This window comes from Alosa sapidissima, chromosome 19 (assembly GCF_018492685.1).
Source record: "Alosa sapidissima isolate fAloSap1 chromosome 19, fAloSap1.pri, whole genome shotgun sequence".
In the NCBI taxonomy this organism is placed as follows: domain Eukaryota; kingdom Metazoa; phylum Chordata; class Actinopteri; order Clupeiformes; family Clupeidae; genus Alosa; species Alosa sapidissima.
In genome coordinates this window covers 24,337,067-24,364,307 of record NC_055975.1, presented here as the reverse complement: position 1 = coordinate 24,364,307, position 27,241 = coordinate 24,337,067, and the positions used below count along the sequence as shown (strand labels likewise).

Here is a 27,241-nt window from a genome sequence, read left to right as displayed (position 1 = left end):
TGTCTAGTTATTAAGCTGTAGGTTTACATTAAATCTGTATGATGCAGCGACAGCAGGCGGGCTAACGTTAGGCAGAATCAGCATGAGGAAGTGACGTGACTGTTCAGCCGTCCTGAATGTTACAGGGGCACCTGACATTTAGGATCTCTATCTGAGAAGCATAGAGGACGATTACAAACCAGCCTACTTCAATATTAGCAAAATCAGTAAAGTCTTTTTATTTTTTTAATGAATGTCATAAATTGTTTACTGTTGATGAGATGGGATAATCCTTTATTCATCTCATAACAGGGACATTTTCAAGTGAAAAGTGCAATGGTTAGATAAATAAAAACAACATATAGAAATAGGTAAATGGACAGAAATATTTATTTATTCATATATTTAAATGTATTAATTTAGCTCATGCTTTTGTCCGAAGCGTCTTAAAAAGAGGATAACCTTCGTATAAGGTACAGTGCAAAAAAATAGCTGATAAAATAAAACAGATAGTACAGTGTCTGCCACTGAGCAGGGCTATATAGGCTAATCCAGTGTAATCTGCACAATTACTTATTAGATGTACTGTAATGTCATTGTGCTTTTGACGACACATGTCACACATTGTATTCATCGCAAAAGAATGGAAAAGTCCTAAATGTCCTCGTAATATGATTTTCTTTCCGATATCCTCGAGCCTACACAGGAGAGGTGTTAGAATCCTTGTGCCATACAGTAGGTGGAGGATTTCCCACAATGGCCAATCAACAACCACCAAGCCTGATAACATTACACAATATGACATTGAATACAACTACAACAACAACAACAACAACAACAACAACAATGATGAACCAAAGCAACACAAAATCAGCAACAAAGCAGCCTTTCTGAATGGATCTCAAACCCCAACACAGGATCATATTGCTGCACCTAGATTAGCTCCTTGACCTAGATCTTACACGTCCTTCATACACAAACATAAGCTCTTCACTCCGCATTCTGCTGCAATCCAGCGGCGTGCCTGAGCTCATGTGATTTGAGTTGAGAAAACTGATGTGTCCCTTACATACTTATCAGCAGAAATCAGCAGCTTCTTTTTCACCTTTACCCAGTCAACATGACGCAGTCAAAATTATATTCTGTGATTCATGATATGATGTAATACTTCATGCCACATCAGATAAGGTTTAAATATGTTTATGTTCATGTTTGTTAGCAGACACTTTTGTCTTAAAACAACAACAACAATAAATATTACATAGTTTAACATTACATTATTTTACATAGTAAAATAAATAAATATTGTACACTAGGTAAGCATAAAGAGACAGGATAACATACACAGCATAACCAGTGGCACTAATACAGTCCACAGGCTCTACACAGATGTCTCATAGATTCCAGCCTGGCAAAGACAGCTGATTTTGATTAGACAACCGACTATCTCTGCAAATTTTATTTGCAGGTTTCCGTGGCAACTAATAAGGAGGACTCAGAGACAGAAAAAGGGTAGAATGTTAATATTCCGGGGAATGTGAGATTGTCAGCAAAAGAGAAATGAATTCATGCTGGAACATAAATTGGTTTATGCATACCATGCACACAGTTCCGACTATTTATTTTGTTCGAGAGGTGAGTTGAAATTCAGGTCTACACAGCATTCACACATTTAAACCTCTCCCTTATGGAAAATAACTGAAGGGATCTTATAGTATTTTGGGACAAAATATTATACTTATCTTATTGAAATACTATATATATTGTAGGAATATTATAGTATTTGAGGACATATAGAAGTATAAGTCTGTCCTATAGGAACAATGTAGAGGGCAAGGATATTATCGAATATTACAAAATATTATATAGTACTATACACTCCTATAGACATCTTGGTAACACTTGCACAGTTCTTATTTGCCTGATGAAGATCTGTTGAGATCGAAACGTTGCCTTTTAATAATAAAGTATCTCTTGGAGCCCATAGAGTGTGCAGACCATCTCCTTCTCTCTCTGACACGTTTTGTCTGGCACCTGTTACAACATATTTTGGATGTGCGCACCCGTCTCTACAAAAGCGAACACATGTTAACCATTAATACATAACTAATATGTGTATGTATTAGTGATCAATAAGGTCTGTATTAAGCGTCATTACACATTTATTAGATCTTTATTCAACAATTTCTTATTCTTACTCAGTATAGGTTAACTTTTCTTGATAAGCAGTTGGTCTTAATGTAAAGTTATTAATATGTAGTATCAAAATAAAAAAATGTATAGCCTTCTAATACATTGTCTTAATATGTTATTATTCTGTCACTATAGGAGACCATGAATTAGGAGTCTATAAACTCTCTATTTTGATCCATACTATATACCAGTAACCTTAGATCAAGATCAACTGGTTACCGTAATTTCCCAACTATTAGCCGCGGCTTATACATTGATTTTGCTAAATTTCTTCAGCTATGAGGTTAATACATGGGGGCAGTTAATATGACATTAATATGGTTTTGTTTCTTTTAACTTGCATAAAAGTTGCTCATGACGTCATCCATGTGGATTGGCTGATCCTCCCATGCAAGAAGTTGCCCTCACATCCACCAATCCACATAGACAACATATGTTGGTGTCCACTAGTGATGTGGCACCTAACTGGCTTGTTTATGAAGACGTGGGCGGAAGTGAGCCCTTCAGGGAAGCTATTTTTAAAGCTGGCGGATGCTAACGGGCTGAGGCTAACCCCTCCAAATCCTGACCCCCTGGTCTGAACACTTATCATCTGAAGCATCACTTCACTATGCTGCAAATTCCTCTTCATGGGCTGGCATTATCAGCTTTATACGGCACATCAAAGAGAAAGCACACTAACAGCAATCAGCAGAGAACAAATTGGAACATGACAAGGGCAGCATTGCATGCTATGAGTGTTTTTCTTCTGATTCTGTCTATGTATCCCCCATCCTCCTAGGTTGCCATGGCAGCCTGTAAATTGAGTACTAGTCCCTAGTTGGACTCCTCTGGACTGGGTGCTGTGAGATCGCTGTGCAGGAAGATGCTAGGACAGTGCCAGTGAGCCAGACAACTGTATAGCTGTTTGTTGTATGGACTATTGAAAACAACTATTTTACTGTTACTGCATGATGGTGTATGGGTATGATTTAGCTGTGTGGTGATTTAACTGTGTGTGTGTGTGTGTGTGTGTATTTGTGGCAGGGTTGGCAAGGACAACAAATTCCTAGGTGGAGGGAGGGTGTTTTGTTTGTGCGGTTTGTTTAATTCTTCCATTTTCTTTTGAGGCAATTTTGGTTTGTCTGTTTCAACTTGTCTGTAAACTCTCTATTAATTCATGTATTCACATTCGTGTTTCCCGACTCCTTTTTTACTTGGGTTTATGTGTTATCTCCCGCATTCCCTTTGACAATAAAGCTGGGACGTAACAGATTGGAGCAAAACATGGTTATGAATATGGCTATGATATTTAGCTTATTTTTGACCAAAGCAACTTACAGAATATGAACATTGAAAAACATGAAAGCCACTGAAATAAATTTAAGTTAATACCAATTCTGAGGTCTCTCTCCACACCCTTATTTTGAGGGGAAATGAGAGAAACTGGGAGGCAAGTATCAACCTCTTCCCCTACTTGTAGCAATGAATATCTTATGTACGACTCTTTTCTTTTTATTTCCAATACGAAAGCCGAAATATGTGGCAACGTTCCAGGCATGGTGAGAACAGGCATGGCAGGGTAGAAACCAAAGATTCTAGAACAGAGCTCTGTTCTAGAATCTTTGGTAGAAACCAAGCAGAGACAGGGGACTAAAGGGACATAGAAACATAGCTGGGGAAGAAGATACATTTTCCACTGCTATAACAGGAGGTAAAACAGGCTGTTAGAATAAAGAGCAGTGACCTGACGAAGCAGTGGTCATGCACAGAGGCAACACTCTACTCTTCTACTCTGCACTGCACTGCACATGAAAAGGATGAAGAGAGGTAGGCAGAAATTAGCATATTAGAGAGGAGAGGAGGAGGAGGAGGAGGAAGGGTGGCATCAGTCCTTTCCTGAGGTCTCTTCCTTCTGTGCGGTTATTCCTTCCAGCTGGATGGAGGCTTAATGTGAGTGTGGAAAAGTGGAAAATTTAATTAGGCTGCCAAAGGGGGTTTGTGTCACTTGGCACGAGCAGTGCGTGACCCCTCCCCCACCCTCCACGCCCCTATGTTTCTTCTTCATCCTTAACCACGCTCTTTTTTTTCTGTTGACCCGCCTCACTTGCTGCCTGTACTGTACGTTTGCTCTCTGACCTTCCTTAAGGGCATGACCTCAGCTGTTTTGGGGGACAAGCAAAGGTCAACATGTTCTGACCATAGACTGTATAAAATAGGTTCCAACACTGTTTGGGCGTGACATGCTGTGTTTACACAATGATCCTTTCTCCACCTAAAAGGAGACTGGAGGACTGAACAAGCTCTGCACTGATACATCTATCAGGAGAAACTGTAAACCAATACATAATGGAAATAGCTACTCATAACAAAAACCACAATGATTCTCAGTGACAGAGTCTCTCTGTTGTAAAGTCTTACTGATATTAGTGTATAATATAATCAGTAAACAGTTTGGGTTTCTCTTCTTTCACATATTAATGAAGTGAATTTAATTTACACCTTGTATTTTCACATCGGAAATGCACAAAACACATATTTCATAACTGAAGACCTGAAAACATGTAAAGCAGAATGAACTTATCTGATTTCTCTTCACATGCACATCTTTCACCAACTCCACAGGCAGAAGGCTCGTCCTGTCCCATCGTTTTAAATGTACCTGTACATGCGTGACTCAGTCTACTGTCAGTCCACCTGACAGGTGTAGCTGCGACATGGGCCACCAAGATATGTCTCTTATGATTGTGACAGGCCCTCAGTCAGATGTAAGTCAATTCTAACTGACAGGTCCAGGGGTGAGCTGGCAGGAGGGGCACAATAGATTTTTAGTCTCGGAAAAGTAGGGTGACCAAACTCACAACACAAACTCACTCTCATACAGAAATGCATTGGCCTGTGTGTAATTTCACTAAAATTACAATATGAGCTCATCCATGTAAGACTGATAGTATCTACAAAATTTCATGATTTCCATGCGAAGACCAAACATTTACCTCATGTCCAAAAATATCACACAATATGGTGACTTGATTTAATACATTATTACAAATACTGGACTTCTGTTACAAAGGTGTTTCTTTCCATGCCATGGATTTTTTTTTATTTCATTTTCTTGGTGGAGAGTGGTTGCCATACATTTAGCCTTATTTTAATTCAAGCCTAAAGCAACACTCCCTCATTTTATTTTTCAAATGTATGTTTATCAAATGAATGTTTATCAGCTTAGTGGTGTTCTCTTCTGGATTTCGATGCTAAACTAGGAGGAGCCTGATTGGCAATTAACAATCAGAATTTTTTTTTTTACAGCAGTTGGTATCTGCAACATTCTATAAATTGCATGCAGTGTGGTTCTGCAATGTAATGTGGGGGGAGAACAGTAATTCTCTAATTTCCATGACATCTTCAGGGCCATTTTTCTTGCACTTTTAGATCAAACGGGCTGCAACAAAAGGCGCCAAATCCCTCCACTCTCGCTCACTCCCAAATTAGCTAAGCCTCTCAGCTCCATCATCCCAAACATGGCTCACGTCAACAACTCAAGCCACATCCCTGTGCGCCACCACTACAGAAAATCACAATCCTCAATCCTCTCCCGCCCCCACACTCCTCCACCAAGGAAAGAAAAATGAGGCAGAAAGAGAAGCCCGAATAAAATGGAGAAAGGAAAAAAAATCCTCCTCCTCATGTCATTCTGAATTTCCACACGTTAGAACTGGAAATAGCCCAGAGTAAGACAAAAAAAGCAGTGAAATATGTAAGAAGTTGTATATGTAAGGAAGAAATAAATATATAAGACATTGTTTTCCACCTTTTCTGTCCTCCAACGACTACTTCTACCTGAGGAATACGATAACTAAAGGAGACTCCAAAAAGTGACTAGCCTGGTCTGACAGCTTAAGCAGTTGGCCATTGTAAACAGGCATAGGAGGCGTATGCCTCATCATGACAGATTCAGGCCTGTGCAACGTTCCCCATTTCGCTCCAGTTGTGTCCTGCACTCTCTTCTGCCCTGTCTACTTAGCGTCTCATGAAATAATGGTGATTCAGAGTGGCAAAGTGGTTTTCAATCAGGTTCCCTTTTTTTCATGCACCTGTTATGTGGACTCTTTCTCAATTTCTGAGGTGGAACTAAAACCACAGCGAAGTGAAGAAATGTCATTTTGACATATTGACATTAGAAACTGACCAATTAATATACAAACGTCTTAGAAACAAATTCACAGGGCAACTTATGAAGGTAAAGGCCTGGGATATACTTGTTGTTTTGTCCAAGCATTCGCATACATTCACGTATACTACCGGCTGCATAGTGAACAAAACCATTCTTCATTACTACACAGGCACTATGTTACCAGCAGTCTCCACTGAACGTACTTTGCTGCATTTTGTACATTTTGTCCCTGTGATAAATAAGTTTAATAAACTAAACTAAATGTTTATCCCTATTTAAGAACCAACATGCAAATTCCTTTTTTTTTGTTTATGACTAAAGACAAGTGCAATTAGGCTAGAGATCTTATTGATAGTAGTACTCAAAGAGTGATGTGAATACCAATAAAGTATCAGAACCAGCCTCAAAAGTAATGCCAGCAAACCTGATGCGATGCATTTTACCTTGTGTAACGGCTAGCAAACAACATATCCTTCTCCTGTATGTAAATCTAATGTGACATATTTCAAGAATCTGTAAATGGAGTGATATTGTGCGTAGCACCTTCATCATCATGTGATGCCCATCATAAACTACCAGAGGTGCAAACAGCCAAGGGGTGTTAATGTTACACCAATTACTGAATCACAATTTTGTTTAAATCAGCCCTGGCTTCAACTCCTTAATTTTCCCAGCCTGCTGCCACAGATCTCTGAAATAAGGCAGGATTAATGGATTTGAGGAATTAAACCCAGAGCTGGCAAGCACAAGGCCTCTGGTGCTGCCGACAAAAAAAAAAAAAAAAAGTATTTCCCTGTCATCTTCCCAGCCCAGCTCCAGCTAGACTTATTTGAGGGCTAAGCCATCTACTTCTCCGTTTTATGCTTCTCCATTTTATACTTCTCCATCTATACTTATACTATATTTTGATACAGTGAGTAGGCTGAACTCCCTTACTCACATATCTTGGTGGAGTCTAGTATGTTACTACACAGGAGGCTAAAATTAGTCGATAAATACATGCTCTAATGAAGACGATTAATTAATGTCTATCATTATTTTTAGAGTACTGTAAATACCAAGGAAAGAGGAAACCGTTTCAGGCATATTTATTTATAGTGGGAAACTACAACATCCTTCCTTTCGTTCTCTGTATAGGCAGAGGGAGGTTATATCAGTTGGAAAAAAAACAATCTCACATTGTAACATCTTATTATTAAGGGATCTGCAGCTAATAAATGCTCCAGATACATCTTGTAGTTCCCAATTCAATGTGACAGTCCCTGCATTACAAATAGTAAATATAGCAGAGGGCTGGCCCTCGGGCCAAGAGAGGCTGCTGACAATGATAGTCATGTTTAGAGATGAAAACAACATCCACGTCCACACACACACGCACTCACTCACTCACTCACACGCACGCACTCACACGCACACACTCACACACACACACACTCACTCACATCCACACACTCACGTCCACACACACACACACTCGCGTCCACACACACACACTCACATACACACACTCACGTCCACACACACACTCACTCACATACACACACTCACGTCCACACACACAGCTGCCTTTCCAACAGTTATTCTGCCTGTATTAAATCCTTCATTTGAAAATGTACACTCTTACTCTTAACACAGAACATTACAAGACCTTACCACGTCTTTCAGTTGACTCTTAAGAGGAGTAACTCTTTAACACACTGTTTGGCTTACCTTATGTTGACACACAGCCCTTCCCATGGATGAAGAATGTTTCAGGCCAATGTGGAGGAGCTAAAGAAAGCCTTCCAAACCTGGGCTTGGGGCCAATTTCGCAGACTGATAAGCACAATAGAGCAGACCTATGTTCAGTTGAATTAATGGGTTTGGCGACTGCATATTATCCCCTAATCATTAACTTACTTAGAAACAGATGTTTTAAAATGAGAAGAAGTCTTAAGGTCATTGCTGAAAGCAGAAAACAGATCAAATCAGTTATTTATATTTTGGACATGTTTGGCCATCATAGCTCAAATTAGGTAGATCATTTTAATAACTCCTACACAAGTGACCTGCCTCCAAATCGTTAAGAAACTATGTGGGCCTGGTAGATTTAGATTTACAAACTCCCTTACCCACAGCACAGTACTGTATGTATTCATCTTATGTGTACTTCTCAACTTAGCTCATTTGGATTTGCTACGAGTTCAGCACTTGATCACAGGATCACCAACAGAATTGAGTTCCTAATAATTCCAATCTATCCAGGAATATAACCCAGTAATGCATAGGCCAGTTCAAAACTCAAAACGACTAAGAAAATCATGTCAGTGATATAGTATTTTATAAACAGTGTGAGGCAACAAAGAAATCTTACATAACAAACCATTTTTCAACACAATAAGTCACACAGATTTAGAATAGTTACATATAATTTTGGCCATTGTGTAGCAAATTGTAGTCTAAGAAAGTAGCATTTCTATTTAATCTACATAAGCAGGTAAATGTGCAGCAAAACATCTTCTTTGTTTTTGGGTGCAGATTCCAAGATGAATTCAACTTCCAGTCAGTAAGATCCTTAAAGTTGAATTCTGGGTATTGTAGTCTCTAGCATGCGTATCCCCTTTTTTCCATGTTTTCATTTTACAGATGCTACCTCCAAGAACAGACCGTAGTCCAAGTACTACAATTTCAAAATGTCCCACAGTAAATTCAAAACGCTTGACTCAAACATCGACATGCACTGATGCGCACAGAAGCCAAAGTCAGGTGACCACTATAGTTTTCCATTGGCAAAGGCCCCCTCCTGAAACTGAGGAATAAAGCTCCTGAAGTAGGCCCTGTAGAGAGGGAAGATGAGAACGGGAACAGGAAAGGAAGGCAGGAGTGAGAATCAAGACATGCAACACAATGCCTTGCAGAAGTATTCAACCCCACTCAAGTCATCATCATCGTCTTGATTACAAAAGATACTGACACACTTTGTCTCCCATTGGTATTGTCATTGTTATCAGTTATATGCTGTATTATTTCTAGATACAAAATAAGAAGATTGTCTACTGAAATAAAAAAGGAATGACCACATGCAGTATGAGTGGTTTAGAGTAGAGGTCTTGTTCTAGATATAAAAAGCACTCTGTCTAAGAGTCATCAGTCACGTTGTGAAATAACAGAGACATCAAAGACTTAAGGGCCAAAGTGATTAAAATACTCAAGTGAGAAAAAGCATTGCAATAGTAACATCATGCCGTGGGAATATTTCTCATCTGTGTGGACTTTGAAACCTTTCCGTATTCAGAGGAGAATACATGGGAAAACAAATCCCAATTTGGTGAGAGAACTTGTTGGAGTCTGTAGTAACACTAAGGCTGATTAAAGGGCACGGCACAAGGTTAAGCCCTACTGGCACGGTTCAAAAACAGTAAAGTGAGTGTTCTTCGATGCCCCAGACAAAGCCCTACCCAAAGTTCTATTCAAAATCAAAAACCCCAATCATAATCCTCCTGGCATAATCTGAGGCACTACAGTCACGAAGCGCTAACCAACCTAGATGATGCATAAACAAAGAAAAAATGGGATAACGCTTGCAGAACAAAAAATGTAAAGACCCACAGATGAGGGAATGTACTGTATACCTGTATACGCTCAGAAAGGCAAGGGGGGGGATTCAATTTGTATTATAATTTCGCAATACATTATTGTATTATAATGGTATAATAATAAAAAAGCACAACAATCCTTCTGGAGCCTACCAAAACCATCAGTAGAAATGTGGATATAGTTCCCATGTGCCTCAGGCAAAGACTAACATATGACAATAACCGCTAACTTGAATTCTATGCATTTATCAACTCGATTATTCATTCGATGACTTACTTGGCTCTTTTGGCCATTTCATTGCCATCCCAACGTGGACTATAGGGGTAGGATTTCTGCACCTGTGAGTAGAGCTGACCGCTATTTGTGAAGTGGTAGATAGACTGGAAAGTCAGGGTGGGCTGGTCTCGCGGAAAATAAAGAGGCAGATCCACTGTAAGCGGAGAGAAGAGGTCAGTCAGTGTGGGAGAAGCACTTTTGATGTTGTAAACAGACTTCAGGCTCAATCTACTCAAAATCACTCACCGTGGACTAGGAAACAGAAATCTTTCCACATGAGGAGAAGTGTGAGCTTAGTGAAACCCACGGCGTCATACTCCACCACTCCCCTACACACACACACACACACACACACGTACAGACATGCATGTAAGCGCACCACGCAAAACACACACGCCCACACACGCCACACAAACACACAGGTCAGGGCCATGGAGTGATGTTGTTTATGAGCTACAGTATGAGGTCATTCTTCACATGATCTGTCAAGTCATTGTGGGCGGACTATCCAAGTTAAGTGTTAACCAGTGCTATTATTACACGTTAACATATGCTCCACTCTATAGACCCTTTCAACAATAAAAACAAAAACAATGCTTGAACGTTCTATTTGGTTCCCAATCTACTTCCTCTGCATTAAGATAACATATGGAATGTTAAAACGGAAGCCTTGTGGGGCCAACTATGATGCTGATAATGGAACTCTCTTGAAAGGGTCCATAGAATTACATACAACAGAGAAAACATCTACAATACATTAGCACAGGACTGAGGAACTCACATTCCAAAGTGACTCAAGAAGGCTGCAATATATTCTCTTCTTTTGTGGTAGCCCTGAATGACATATTGCACCTATAATTTACAGAGAGAGGTTGTAAGAAGAACTGTAGACAGTCTGATACAGATGGACCATAGGACAGATGACAAATGTGTTCTATACCAGGGGTCCCCAACCTTTTATGTACCATGGACCGGTTTGTTTCCTTTTTTTTTTTTCACGGACCGGCGAGGGGGGGGTTCCATGTTCCATATGTGTTGTGCATGCATTACTTGAAAAGAACTAGCTCCAGTTATGTATGAAAAGTGAAGGTAACGATCTCTTAAACATGAAGAAGTGAAAATTGAACAATATGAACTATGAATATTGAATAACTTGAAGCTACATCTATAAGTGTGAACATGCTTAACAAAATATGGGAACAAAACACGGGAACTAAACGTGCATTACGAATATAATCAGTCTGAGCCCTGTGCTTGTTTCCCTGCAACAAGAAGGTTCCATCTGTGGGTGATGGAAGACAGTGACACCCTGAGTGTGTTTGAAATGTCCAGTCGATTGCGCAATTTGGTCTTAGTTGCAGTCATTGCCGAAAACCCGGCCTCGCATAGCTACGTGGTGGGAAATGGTAGCAACGTTTTCAGCGCTTTTACGGCTATCTCGGGATATTCTGCTTTGGTTTTGATCCAAAATCCCGCCAGATTGGTTTCCTTATACACACTCTTAAGACCACCGTCATTTGCAATTTCGATCAACTGCTCTTCCTCCTGCGCTGACAAGTTAGGACTATTCGGGATATTGACAAATGGGTTGCGGACCCACTCATTGGTTTGCCGTGGATCTTTGGAGGATGGGAAGTAACGCTCAAACTCATTTGAAAGGCCAACAAGGTGATCGCGCACCAGCTGCGAGAGAAAGGGCCCTGCCTCAGTCTCTCCCAAAACCCCCACTACTGTTTGGAACATATCAAATACACCCCGGTCCACTCGTCGCCCCACAAATCAAGCTTGGCTTTAAATGCAGCGACTTTATCTGCCAGTTTAAAGACAGTCGTCATTCTCCCCTTGAGTGACAGGTTGAGGTCATTAAGCAACCCGAATATGTCGCACAGGTAAGCGAATTTTGACACCCAGTCCTCATCACTAAAATGTGCAACTAACGGTGACTTTTTTTCTGTAAGAAATCTCTGCAGCGGCTCTCGCAACTCAAACACTCTGGCCAGTTTTTTGTTGCTCATTGTAGCAGTTTAGCTAACTGCGTGTGACACTACCGTTCGCTAAGAATGTGAAGTGAGCTGACCTGAGGCTGCGCAGCGCTGAAGGCAATATGTAAAAGTGTTGAAGGCGGGACAGACAGACGTAAGAAAATAGACCTTGCAAAATGCAAACATGCGTGCAATCAAACAACTGCATATAGGCCTATGCCATGTAAAAACGTGACATTATTGCGAATTTAATTTAATTTAGTTTGCATTAATTTTTTTTAAAACTCATGTCGTAGGCTACGGCCCGGTTAGGAATGTGGTTGGGGACCGCTGCTCTATACAATTTGACTGAATGGCCTCCGCAACTGAAACCATGCTCAAACATGGCTGGAATGTGTACAAGAAAAGTCAACAAAAAGTCATCACAAGCTTCATTCAGTATAATGGAGGTTTTCACGCATAAAAAAACCCAACTAACTAAACAAACTGTACCTGACCTGACACACACACACTCAAAGTTTATATTGCGAAATATTGACACTGTCTGTTTTGATGCACAATTCAAACTTTTTAGACTGTCACACAATATAAATTGTCACTAGGCTATGCTGGCGACCCAAATAAAATCTCCTACGACCCACCCACCCACCTCTCTAGACCACTCTTTTACCACATTTAATAAAATATATTATCATCTTACTTAAATACTTCAGAAAACAAACAAACAAACTAAAAAATCCATCAATCCAATGTGCACAGTTGGTGGTGTGAACAATCATCTCCCAAAAGTAAAAAAAAAATGGCAGCTTTGCTCTATTAAAATGCTTGACTTCTAATTCGTAAAATGTAGCAACACAGAAAAAATACAGGAGTCTTTAGCCTTATGTGAGCAGCCCTGAGCACTGCAGCTCTAGTGTGGATGGATGTGCATACTGTAGGTCCAGTGCGAAACCCTTAGGCCCAGGATACGCAGGGACCGCAAGTGAAGCGCTCCGTTTCAGAGCGTAAAAATAGTTTTCGTTTTTTTGAACGTATGCGCCGCTATCATGTCTGGTGTAGCCAGTGCCATTGATGACGGTGGAAGCTAATTGTTGCAGCAGACGCTCCACAAATGGAACGCTTCAGTTACGTGCCTGGTGTGGCCTCCCTGTTAATAATGAACAGGATATGACAACGTTTTTAAATGGGATGGGATATATCAATATGTAATATGAATATATCAATATTCTTTGGTATGACAATATTCAGCCGTGGCCTACTGGTTAGCGCTTCAGACTTGTAACTGGAGGGTTGCCGGTTCGAACCCCGACCAGTAGGCACTGCTGAAGTGTTGTTGCAGGCAGCTCACTGCTCCGGGATTAGTGTGTGCTTCACCTCACTGTGTGCTGAGTGTGTTTCACTAATTAATAAATAAATGCCGAGACCAAATTTCCCTCACAGGATTAAAAGAGTATGTACACTTATACTAATATATATATATATATTTCTGATGGTAATGGATTACATGAATATGTTACAGATTCTCTCTCATTTCACCGTGGTATAATTCTACAGTATCATACTGTCCACAGCTGCATAGGTCCCTCAGTAGCTGTACTGGAAATAACTACTCTGTGCTTGTAAGGCAGGATGCTTGGCTGCATATTAACCGGGTACCCCTCCTGGTTGTTGACGACTGCAGAGGGCAAGTGAGTGGGGATAGGAGTAGGGGGTTGGGGGTTGGGGGATGAGCACAGACAGTGCTACTGGACAGAGCCTCTGGACAGGTCTGTAAGTGTGAAGGTCATTATTACTGAATGACCTCCATGGGACTAAAATGCATCCATAGGAACAGGTCAGATAGGATTATGTTTGGTGGGCCTGGGATGGGACTAAAATATGCAATGGTAATGTGAATATAGCACATTGTCCCTACCAGGTCCCAGTCTATGATATGAGTCAACTGACTCTGTTGGTTTCTCTGTTTGGGCACACCCCCACAAAACAAGCCTGTGCATATTGCAGAATGTGACACACACACACACACACACACACACACACACACACACACAAATGCGCATTCATACACAGACAGAGTCTACTGCTGGCTATGTTTCTGCGATAAGGATGAAATGTGGATTAGTGCATGTGATTTACACGGCTGTATTCAGTGGGGGCAGGAGAGAGTCCCCTACACAAGAACAGGTGTAACCAATAGCAGCAGGCATGCATCCTACCAAAAACATATTTAAATCTGTGGGGGGGAAATCCTTCATCAAGAAACAATTATCTATATAAAAATCACATCATGCCACAATTACTAGCATCCCTTGAAATCGTATAAACAGAATGTAACTGATGCATTTTTCGCATTTCTGTTTCACTAAGTAAATCAGAGTGTCTGGAGTTTCAAGCTGTAATCCATAACTTCCTGTTTTATTGAGGTATAAAACAAGGTGACACAGAGGTCAAATGCCTTCGACATTCTTCAACATGGCATTTATTAAAGGAGAATTCCGGCAGTATTTCACATCGATCTCTGTTTCTCGAGGTCACTAAATATTGTTGCTACAGAAAAAAAAGAAAACAATCGGTTCAACCAAGTTCGACTTGCTGCTGCTAATAGCTAGAGCTGCCAACCAGCTCGTGCTTCACTCTGGGGGCATGAACATGGGGGCTCATGAACCCTAACAGCCTGTTTACAAAATTGACAATGACATGACAACATAATTGCACACATAATTACCGGAGATAGAAACACACAACCACAAAACAACCAGACAGGTCTAACTTACCTTATTAGTGAGTAACTGGCACACTTGCGGCACATAGTCTATAAGACAGCCTCCACTAGGGAATGCTGGGATGTGTAGTGCTGAAGAGCCTCCAAGGGCACTATGACATAGAGAGGGAGAGAAATGTAAACATTCATCACTACAAAAACAAAGTCTACATAATATCTTCACATTATATTTCATATGCGGCAAGGGAAAGTAGCCAAAATCTTGAATGGCAATTTTGGAAAAGGGGGAGAGGAACTGCACTAGGAAGAGTGGTGAAAGGTGCGATAGAAGAGTATTGCAGACAGTGTGCATCAAACTTTCCAGCGAAAGCTACTTCTTTCACTAGCTGAAATTATATGCTAAACTTTACATACATGTATGATGATGTGTGGTTTTCTTTTAATCAAAATACTGCAATGAGTGTATTATGCAAGGAATGGGAATGACACATCTTTGTCATGTGGCAGCATCACCGGGCTATACAAGCAGATGGCATCAATAGCTCCTCCTGCATAACCCTGCGAGCTTCACTGCGCCCGCTGTTATCTTCGCTAATATATTCAGACAAGCCACAGATCTGCTAGAACAGCACAGTCAATCAATGTGCCAGTCCAAAAGACCTGCGTTTCCTCAGTGTAGATATAGCCTGCTCTGTCCTGTTCTGGGTGTACATTGTCTGACTAGTCCAGTTTATTATGCAGATGAGCGCCAAGATTCTTATAGGATTTCACCATCTCAGTGTCCATTACATGGATATTCACTGCTTTCTGAGAAGGTTATTTCCACCTATGGAAGTCCACCACAAGCTCTTTGGTTTTTCCTGCACTGATCTGAAGGTGATTCTGTTGACACCGACCCACAAAACTCTGGGGTCAATTCTATGTAATCTGGGTCAGTTCTCTTGACTCCCTGTGATTCCCAGACAAAACGATCAGACAAAGAATCCAACTTCTGCAGGTGTCAGTGTGCCGAGATGTGCTTGAAGTCTGCATTGTAGAGGCTGAAAAGGAAGTGAGCTAGAATTGTTCCCCAGACGGGAGGGCTTCCGTAATACAGACAATCATGTTGGACTCACAACCCTGTACCTTCACATACTGTGGTCGTTTTATAAGGTAGTGCAGGATCCATGCTGTCAGGCGGGTGGTCCACCCCTATGTGATCCAGCTTATCAATCAACAGTATGGACTTTATGCTATTAAAATCACTTGAGATATATTTATCAACTGCCAACGCGGTGTTCAGTTATTTTTCAATACGTTTTTTTTCCAGATTATGTTTATGCCTGACACCTTTTTTCCCCTTGCATGTACTGTATGCATGTTTAAATGTATGATATATGTGTGAAAACATGTATGTATGAATATATCTGCTTTCTTCTGATTTTCTCTGCCTCTTCCCCATCCCCCTCATCCGGCTGGCTTTAGGCAGATGGGTCCCCTTTTATGAGAGGCGTTCTGCTCAATGTTCCTTCCTGTTAAGAAGACGTTTTTGTAAGAGGTTTCCGCTTTTGGGTTCTGTAAAGTGCCTTGAGTGCCATTTTTTCACTTTGTATTTTTTACCTGCATAAACATACAGTGCATACGAGTATTTTATTTTGTAAACCTGAAGTATCTGAAATGATTCCTCTGAAATAATATTGCACATCAGGGCATAAGCAGTGCCCACTTGTTTCCTTTATGTAATACTGTGTGATGCCCAAGTGAGAAACCAGTGAATGAGTGAGTCACAGTATACTGAGGTTTAACAACTTCAAAAATATGCCCACATAAAAATAGAAACAACAGCATAAAATGTCAAGACTGTATTCAGACTCTCTCACTGGATATATACACATATACACCTATAAATGGCGGTAGCCAAAATGAGTTACCATCAATGTTTATCAAATGAGGGGAAAGTTGAAAGCTTTTGGGATGATAATGTTTAACAGCGGAGTGGGAGTAGAACATCAGTCAGCATCACCGCGGTTTCGTTCCTGTTTATAGTGCCAGAGGTAAGGCAAGCAGACACGGAGCTGCGCTCACAAGGGTTTGCCTCAGAAGACAAGGCCCGAAGAATAGAAGCAGAAAAATGAGGAAGAGGAAGAGAGAGAGAGACAGAGAGAGGGGGGGGGGGACAAGTGGAAAAGAGCGAGAGAGAGAGAGAGAGAGAGAGAGAGAGAGAGGGAGTGAGTGGAACAGAGAGAGACAAAAAGAGAGAGAGAGGGGGAGAGGAGCAAAAGAGTGGAGGCCTAGTGAGGTTTTCCACACTGCCTTGATACTACAGCTCCTAGTGACCCTGCAATACTGCATGCCTTTAAAGTCCCACTCATTCTCTTTCTCCATCTCTTTGTGCCAGAGGGGATGTCGAACCAGAGTGAGTGTTCCATGAGCATGCAGAAGCCAGGGAACAAACAAACAAACAAACAAACAAACAAACAGACGAACACAAAAACTTCAGAGGTGCTGTCTTTTTCACTGTCTGCCCCTAAAGTAACTCAGAAACAACAGAAACAAGACCACTTCAACAACAGAGCCTAGGGCATACAGAAACTCCACACACACATGCGCACACACACACACAACACCACACACACACACACAAACACGCACGCAAGCATGCACGCACGCACACACACACACACACGCACGCAAGCATGCACGCACGCACAGCTACTGTACATTAGTGTATTAACATGTCCAATTTCAGTTGAATACATTAATTTGCTGTTGTACAGATATTATAGATGCCCAAGTGAGGTATTAGGTTTTTTTGTCTTCCATGATGATCTTTTAGGATTGACCATGTCAGACAAGGCGATTATAGAACCAAACATTCCTGCCGCGTCTTGGTCAGGAGGTTGGCCACATTACAAGAGGCAGCCTATTGTTCACATTGCGTGTTATCATAGTGTCACAGTCAACAAAGTGTCAAGAGATTCCCCCAAAATTCTAACATCGGCTTATCAGTTACGACAAAATTGTGGCAAAAGCAGGCTGAAATCGTGTAATCTGACCAACCCATTAGTTGGATGCCCTGAGTGTCCTTCCAGATAGGGAGAGCCTCCCACTACAGAACACACACATGCACACACACACACACACGCACACACGGACACACACACGCACACACGGACACAAACATGCTGCTCCACACATCCCTCACATGGTCATCAAACATGGCCATCTGACACACTCACACAAATTTAAATTTATTCGCTTTAACACTTATAACACTTTTATCCAAAGCCACTACACACATAGGTACTCACCCACATACATACCCACCACCCCACTCCACCCACACACTTCAAGTCAAGACCATTTTAGTTTCCTTATTTCCTTTCCCTAGTGCTCAGCACACTAATGTAAAACCACCCTGGCAAGGTCAACTCCACGCAGACACACATTAGTACAGCCCTGCAATGCAGCGGGGCAAAGGCAGTGTGGTCTCTGATTGATCCAATGTGACATGGCCAGAGAGCGGACATGCCCCCCCCCCCCCCCCCCCCCCCACACACACACACACATTCAAGCAAAGCTGAATAGATGCAGGCCGGCATGGGAGGGGAAGCTAGAGGTGTGTGTGTGGGGGGGTGGGGGGGGGGGTTGGGGGACAGTGTCTGTCCAGAAGCTGACACAGGCAAAATTCCTTTTGTTTGCCAAGATGGTCTTTGTATGGAAAGCCCCCAGTATTACCCCCAGACAGAACCTAGCACTTCAGCACTTCAGCAAGGGGAAGAAATAAAGGATGAGACTGCTATAGCCTGATGTATATGCAACCATCCGTCTTATTTGAAACTATTTCACCATGTTCTCCTTGGGAACTCTGTCTGGTTTGCATCACCTTGGTAGCAAAATCTTAGCATAAGATATGAGACCTTCAACAAGACAATGTTGTTTTGTGATTCCATTTTTCTAATATTTAATTTTTCCACACATAAGATGCAGGGATATGCCAGAATGGTAAGCTGGCAGACAGTAAGCAAAACTATTTAAAACTCTACACACCAAATAAATTGGGGCAGCGCATCATCAGCAGTCGTTTGTATGCAAGAGAGAAAAGTGTTCAATCTGAAAACGTACTGTGACAGGAGGAATCGAATTTAAGCTGCCCTCACTAGCTGTACCCCTTCCCCGCCTCTCTGTACATTGATAAATGCCACTGCTGAGTCTCTTTAAATAGGCAACTGCTACCATCTGGGTATGCGCCCAGTTGTGTGTCTGGGGGAATATTATAGTACCGGTATAAAAGTATAGTATCATGGACCTTTCCAGATTCAGAATCGTAGGCTTTTCAAGGAGGGTCCCCAGGTATTTTAGCCCATATTATAAGGCTACATATAAATACACAATAACTTATATTTTGGAACGGAATCTTATGTTAGAATGTTGAAAAACCCACACCTTTAAGGATTAAAGGACTGCAACGGTTGTGAGGGCCAGCTTGTTTATTTTCGGTGGAACATCAGTAACGGCATCTTCTGTTACAGTATATTCTGCTCCTTTCGTGTTCACTTCGACACTAAATATCCTGTTTATGCCCAACAGGGCAACTCTTTATTCAACTTCGACACACGCATAAATTCTTCAGCATTTTAACATGCTCATTCACTAGGTGTAAGACCCAACCGGGTCCGTGTAAACAGGTACGCTAAAACAATGCAGGTGATCGTCCATCGGACTAGTTTGTGCTGGCTGAAAAGCCTTCCAGGAAATGCATCGCATATAGGCAATAAAGCTGGATAATATTATTAAGATAAGAAGGTGCTGATCCAGGGTGCTGTATAACCTGACCCTCGCCAGATGAATTTCGTTCCGCTTAGCTCCGCCTAGCTTCACTCACATCCATCTGGGACCTCTTCCATTGAGAGTGATTTCTGCAACCGACTTTATGGTTCAGCCAATCAGGACGCAGGGCGGGAGTTTCATAGATGTGACGTAGTGGAGAAGCGACCGTGAGACTGTTATCAGCGTCACAGGTTGGCTTAGATGTGAGTGGTTGAAGTAGCACATCAATAGATGATGGACAAGTGGCTTATTCAATCATATGCAAGCATTTTTTGATTAGGCCCAGCCTTCTGAAACACCATTCCGATGGATCGGTTCCAGATGGATGAGTGGAGCTAGGCGGAGCGAAATTCATCTGGCTAGGGTCAGGTTAGGTGCTGTAGGCCAGAGTGAGGGATTTGAAATTAATTCTGTCTGCTGTAGAAAGCCAATGAAGAGTAACCAATAGAGGAGTTACATGTGTTTTCTTTGGCTGATCAAAAGACCAGACGCGCTGCTGCATTTTGAATCATCCATAAAGGTCTCACTACATATGCAGATATGTCAGCCAATATTTCACTGTAATAGTCCAATTTGGAGGGAGTGGACCATGACCTGCACAAGAAGTTGTGTGGAATACTGCATGAAGTAAGGTCTGATCTTCCGTACATTGCATTTACATTGCGTGTAAATCTACATGACTTCCTGACTGAGGCTACACGCTCAGTATTATACAGAGTAATTGAGATGATCATCAATGATGACACCCAAGTTATGTGCAGTCATAGCTGGGGCCAATGAAGATGAATCAAGCTGGATGTTGATCTGTTGGGGATAGCTGTATTAGCTGGGAATACCAGGAGCTCAGTTTTGGAAAGAGTGATCTGAAAGGTGATGATTTTTCATTCAAATTGAAATATCAGTCATCTGGTGAGAAAGACAGACAAGTTAAGTATCATCTGCATCAAGCTGCTTAACAGTGATTGGAGAGTCCTTAGGAGCAGATGATATCACCTAAGGAAATGGTACATGGGAAATAGAAGGGGCCCAAGTATTGATCCCTGAGGTACACCTGTGGTGAAGTCATGAGAGCTCCCGTGAGCTCCCGTGTACATTAGAGTGCGGATCGGGCTGCAAATTTCTGTCCAAACCCGGCCCACGTCCAACAGAGTTGCGTCCGAACCCGACAGGCATTTTCATTTTTATGTCCGAACCCGACCCGACCCGAGCCCGACGCAGATGATGCCTCAGTTATTCCCATGCTAGTGGATAGCCTGTCTTTTTAGCCCATTAAACGGAACACACAACAAATTGTCAAGATGAGTGTGCACGCACGCAGGTCACACACAGCGCACATTAAAGGAATTATCCGGAGTAAAATGCACTTTAGATCAATTTACGGATGATTGGGAGTACATACGTTGACTTGACATCAAAATCATGTCATTCGGATATGTTTTGAGAAAGTTCGATTTTACCGTTTTTAGTCAAAACTTGTTAGCCTGGAAGTGACCCGGGCATGTCGCATGTCATTTTTAAAAAAACATAGTCCAGTATTTCTTTCAAAATTGAAATGAAGTTGTATGCAACAGCAAACCCTAGCTTACTAACAGGTTGGAATTTTGAAATGTCACATGACGTGATGTCTTGCGTGAGGTAGCCTCCTATTGAAGGAAGAGGCTCTGATTGAGCAGCAGAGAAGAGCAGGAAAGAAAAAACGTAGCAGGATGGCAGAAGATCTCTACGAAGAGGAGGTTTGCTGTTGCATACAACTTCATTTCAATTTCGAAAAAAATACTGGACTATGTTTTTAAAAAAAAAAAAAAAAACGGCGACGAAATTGTGAATTTCCAGAGCGTGCTATATGCAACGCAAATAATCTTAAAATCTCCTGATAGGCTAACAACTTTTTTTAACGTCACCCAAGACTGTGCTTATGTGCATATGTGCGAAATGTGCATAACCATTTGTTTATGTAGTCGTGACAACGCGTGTGAATTTCAGACGGCATGCCTGAAATGCGTTGTCACGATAAACAAATCTTGCACACAGGAAGAAAGCTATTAGGTCTTTTTTACAGTTTACTTTATTCTCAGAAAACAAATGTTTGCATCATGTAAAGCAGACCTGGAATTTTAAATAAATGTTGTGACATTTCAGGGACCCGTTGGGCTCGGGTCGGGTAGCCACACTCTAGTGTACATACCCCCAGAGTGTAGCGCTGTAGCTGCCTGGCTGCAGCAACTTGATCTAGGTAAAACCAATTGTTTTAGTTTTTTTTCTTGTACCGACAGTACTTGGTGACTTTGAGAAACGGAGATCTATGTGAAAACTTGCTGGGTTTCTCCTTTAAGGAAAGGTGTGGACCTTGTCTGTTTGAAAGAAAGAAGAATTTCTCCATAACCGAGCGATTAATTAATAAAATGTCCACTGGCAAAATAGTGGGTGTAACAGATTGCAGAAGAATGGATGTAGTTATGCAACACGTGGAACACCCAGTTCTTATGCAACTAAGTAACCCTTCACAAACCAGCATAGTTGCAAAAACTTCTGATATCCAGAGAATACAAACAATTGAAGATGTTGGTAGAGGACCAGCTGGTGCTTATGCAAATTTCTTGAATACAATCACCTTTGCATAGGGTCCAAGAGGCGTCCACACTACCAGCAGAGTGGGAACTGGGGGAGTCTCATAACTGCATCTAGTAAAGTCAATTTCATTTATACACTGCCTGGCCAAAAAAAAAGGTCACACACTCTAATATTTCGTTGGACCACCTTTAGCTTTGATTGAGCACAGCATGCATTCGCTGTGGCATCGTTTCCACAAGTTTCTGAAATGTCACAACATTTATTTCCGTCCAGCCCTGTATTCATTTTTTGCCAAGATCTTGTATTGATGACGGGAGATTCGGACCACTGTGCAGTCTTCTCCAGCACATTCCAAATATTCTCATTGGGGTTAAGGTCTGGACTCTGTGGTGGCCAATCCAGGTTTACAAATTATGTCTCATGCTCCCTAAACCACTCTTTCACAATTTGACCTGACCAACTGCAACAACCCCAAATCATAGCACTGCCCCCACAGGGAGGCTCTTACCTATTTGCTTAGTTAAATCCAGGCAGTGACCTTTTGTTTGGCCAGGCAGTGTATAACGCATTTTCAGGCATAATGGCAAACTCGGCAAATGGCAACTCGGTTTACACAGACATTAAAAGACATAACAAAATAGACAGAGCTTAAACAATGTTAATAATCAATAAGTTAAATTAGAACCACTGGTTATTCATTGGAGAAGTACACCCCACTATGTTAAATTCCCATAGAGGCAGGCAGATTTTTATTTTTAAAGGCCAGTTATTTAATGGAGTACTTTCTATAAGATCATCTCTCAATGTAAATTAAACCAGCTATTAAGCTAATTGAAATAAAACCATGCCAATCTCTAGGTATGGTGAAGGGTATGTGATGATGTGGGGCTATTTTAATTCCAAAGGCCAAGGGAACTTTATCAGGATGCATAGTATCCTGGATCCATGAAATAACCCCCTGTATTTTATTTATTTATTTACGATACATTATTCATTCACAAAGAAAATTGGTGTCCTAAAGGTTGGATTTTTCCTCATTTTGTTAATTAAGGCATTAAGATCAATTTCTAAAATATGATTTTTTTTATTCCTCTTTTTAGTCAACTTTAGCATGGGTGTGTAAACTTATTCCCACAACTGCATTCTCACAGTCTGACACGATTACTTGAAAAAGAATACTTGGCAATGCTACCGGTCAGCTAAAGGGTGTGAATTTGAACATGCTAACAAAATATTACATTCCGCAACTATTCAAGATTTTAAAATTTCATGCTGAATTCCATGAACACAGATATTCTTTAGAACATTCATTTTCCAACAGTGGCATCACACTGGTGTGACGGAGCATGCTTGTCTCCCCACTTAGAGCACTCAGCCACATCTTTATGAAATGTTTTGTGCAACAGTGTGCATGCATCCCTTGTTTCAGCCAGGTGCTTTCGCTCTCAACATAGGGGCCAACGTAAGACAGAACTTAGCCAATCCAAAGTACAGATTTAGTTTGGAGAATATGACAAATGCATAACGTCCAGACAGTCTCCAAATAAGTTCTGGCTTGGAAAAACACAAGATGATTAATTCACTCCAGGTTTTGGAGAAGTAAAGAGCAGAAGAGGAAGTTGGATCCTTTAGTCACTCTCCAAGCTTTGGCAGTTGGCTGGGTGTGTCAACTGCCCGCACGCTCTTGACATGTATGGATCACTCCTGACCTTAACCTACATTTTCATACTGTCAAGTCTAGCGTCGGTTCCACAGATACAGATAAAGTTTACATTTCTGACCTTCATATTTGTGAGGACAAACGCAGTCATTTAAATGAGATGATACAGAACATTTGTTAGAAGTCTGACTTACTGCTCGATACTGGGGGAGAGGTAAAGTTTAGGAAACACTTGGGTGGCCTCGGCATCTTCAAAACTGACGGAGAGAAGGGCAACATCTTCAGCTGGGTCCAGCGCTGTGTCCTGGAATGAAAGCCACACAGACATAATATTTAGGAAAGAACAGACTTCCTAAAACCATTAGATATCAAACACACTCCCATCTGTACACATAGGAGTCAGATGACAGACTAGCCAGGCTATAGCGGACAGCCTGACAGTGTTTAATACCATGTTAGTTCAGGCCAGCAAACTTCATGCTATGACAAATCAAACTGCATGTACATGTTCAACATACTGCACTAATCTTGACACATTTTGTAGGGGTCATTCCATGTCAATTCAACCAGGTAACATAGGTACACCTGGTAATTTTTTCAGATTTTTTTTGAGACCTAAGTGCGTGGACCCTGGTTGAATTGACGTGGAATGATCCGTAGGGTAGCCGTTCGGCTACCAGAAGGTAACCGGTTTGAGCTCAGCTCCTCCAGACCCTATCAAAGCATCCTAGAACAAGACACTGAACCCCAAACTCCATCTGAGGTGCAGGTTGGTGCCTTGCATGGCAGCCTCCGCTATCAGTGTATGAGTGTGTTTGTGTGTGTGAATGGGTGAATATGAGGCATTAAACTGTAAAGCCCTTTGAGTGCTAATAGAAGTAGAGAAGTGCTATATAAATGCATTCCATTTGCCATTAGGTGCAACAAATTTAATATAACAATAAAATAAAAGTGAGACGGGTACTCATATTAAATACACTGTATTTATAATTCTTCATAACATTTACAAAAACTATTAAACATGATGACAATTACAATTGGTGGACATGTGCAGACATGTCCAGAAAATCTGTGACTCCTTAGTTTCTCGGTCTTCTCATTTCCTTGTGTTTTGACCTACTATTTTGCCTGCAGTAAGAGGTTTCATCTGGGCATCATTGACACAACTGCAAGTTGCTAATAAAATGTCTTTCAGTCCATTTGAACTCATCCATTTGAAATAATTGGCGCCTTCTGTAAAAACCTTTCCCACCACTGCATTGGGCATGCATGTGAAAAGACACAGTCCCACCAGCCATGGCCTGTGATTCTAACTCCCTCTGCTCTCAGCGAGGCACACTAAGGTCGAAGATAATTGTGTGTCAAGAGGCAGATGAGACAACCCTGGTCAGCAGCCATCCCGATGTGATGCCTCACTCTGTGCCTTCTTCAGTTCTAACAAGCTTTCTTACATTTGCACCAATGGAATCAGGTCATAAATCACTCTACTCTGATACTGAAGTACCAGATAACAGATGATGTCTAAAATATCCATTAACAGAGATATAAAAGATAAAGCTCCTTTGCTGCAGCTTAATTAAAGATGGTGAAAGTACCATAATATATTTTCAGTGGTTGCTTACTAATACATGATGTTTGCTAGCATGTGCACCAAGTTTCAGAGCTGCATATGCCATATCATATCAATGTCAGAAATTGGACCAAATGGCTAATTTGCTTTCTGGGAAGGAATTGGAAGATAACATTTTGATGGTGGGAAAACTCCTATTTCTTCTAGCTGTTGATCTGTCTGATAATACAAAAAAAAAAGTCATACTACTACTACTACCAATAATAATAATATTTATACAAATAATACATTTAATTTGCATAGCGCTTTTCAGAACACTTTACAGTTTTTACATAGGCACAAGAGCACAGACAAGGTACATAAACGGAGAAAAAACACACAGGTACAAAGCAGAAGACAAAACTAGAGAGGTGGGCAATGAGAAGAGAAAAGCCGGAGAAGTCAATTAACAGGAAAAGGCAAGTTTGAAGAGGTGTTTTGAGGGCCTGTTTGAAGGATGGTCAGGGTGTTTGATTGTTTGATGTGTTGCCAGGGAGTGCGTGCAAGAGAGAGTGAGAACTTGTCATCACACTATAACCAGTTTGGCAACTCCAGGAAATTGAAATCATCTTCAAATTACTTTGGAGCTGCTCAGACAGGCATTTCCTGGTAAGAGGTAGGTGTATGTCACAAGTGTACTTACAAAGAACCAGTTCCAGAGAATACTTATGTCCTGTGTGTGCTTGTATAATCATTACTCTGTTTGAGCTGAGGAGAACAGAAGCAAAAAATAAGGTGGCCTGGTTTGTTTTCTATTTTGCAAGCGTGTAAAACGTTGTACACCCCAGGTTTTCACTTTTTCATAATTCTTGTTAAGCAAATGAAAGTTATTAAGTGAATAACTACAGTAAAGATGATCTACCATTGTTGTAAGACATTATGGCTGTCCCATGCAAGAAATAGGCAAGAATGTATATTACAAAGCAGGGCTCCGAACCGGTTCAAGGAACGAAAACGAAAACCGAAAACGAACGGAATTTTACGGAATTTTACGAGGAGCAGAAACGGAAACGAAAACAAAATGGTCTTCAACTGTTCCGGAACAGAAACGTTATTCTGAAATCCACAAAACCGGTTAATAACGTTTTTTTTTCGTTCTCTATATATTTTATAAAATTTCACAAAAGCATATCCTATGTCAGGGAGACTATTTCCGGTTGTGCGAAAAACAAGCCCGCATCTACACTGTTAATGTGAGCTAACAAGCCGCTATGTAGCCAACTAGGCCTACCTATCCGTCTGCCACTTCGGATCTTAGGCCAGCTCGTAGCGTAGGCTACTGAAACTTATTTGGAAATTGTTTGTAGCCTATGCGTAATAGCCTATTTTGCCTGTCCACGCCTTGTCGTTTTAAAGTCGGGATTTGAAATGTTTGCGCAATTATAGCCTATTCTATGTAGAAGAGTTAAATTTGGGAAATTTGAGATAGGCCTTGTCAGCAACAGACAGGTTGGAAATTATAGCGCAAGCCTTTGAAGAAATCCATATGGATAAAACCAGGTAAGGAGTTTAGCACGTATCCAGAAATATTTTTGATAAGAAATTATTTATAGGCATAGGTTAGGCTTACAGTAAGTCTGTAGGCTATGGGATGGATAGCCCATCTGAATGTTTTTGGATGCCGCCTGTGATTTATTATTTTTGGGCATAGCTACGGTATAGGCTAAATCAAGGGGAAATAATGAGTACGTCTATTCTAAGGTAAAGTTCA

At 41.2% G+C, this 27,241-nt stretch overlaps 1 protein-coding gene across 2 annotated transcripts in view; it reads right to left on the bottom strand.

Annotated features, from left to right (window-relative positions):
* Positions 1-8,628: 8,628 nt before the first annotated feature.
* babam2 (BRISC and BRCA1 A complex member 2) overlaps positions 8,629-27,241 on the bottom strand; it is a 42,398-nt gene continuing 23,785 nt past the window's right edge. For both annotated transcript variants that reach the window (XM_042072886.1, XM_042072885.1), the window contains exons 7-12: positions 24,116-24,225; positions 14,934-15,033; positions 10,959-11,029; positions 10,424-10,506; positions 10,178-10,331; positions 8,629-9,141 (exon numbers count right to left, since the gene is read on the bottom strand). In XM_042072886.1, coding sequence (XP_041928820.1) covers positions 9,078-9,141; positions 10,178-10,331; positions 10,424-10,506; positions 10,959-11,029; positions 14,934-15,033; positions 24,116-24,225 — 582 coding nt within the window. In that variant the 3' untranslated portion in view covers positions 8,629-9,077. The remainder of the gene's footprint in view (positions 9,142-10,177; positions 10,332-10,423; positions 10,507-10,958; positions 11,030-14,933; positions 15,034-24,115; positions 24,226-27,241) is intronic.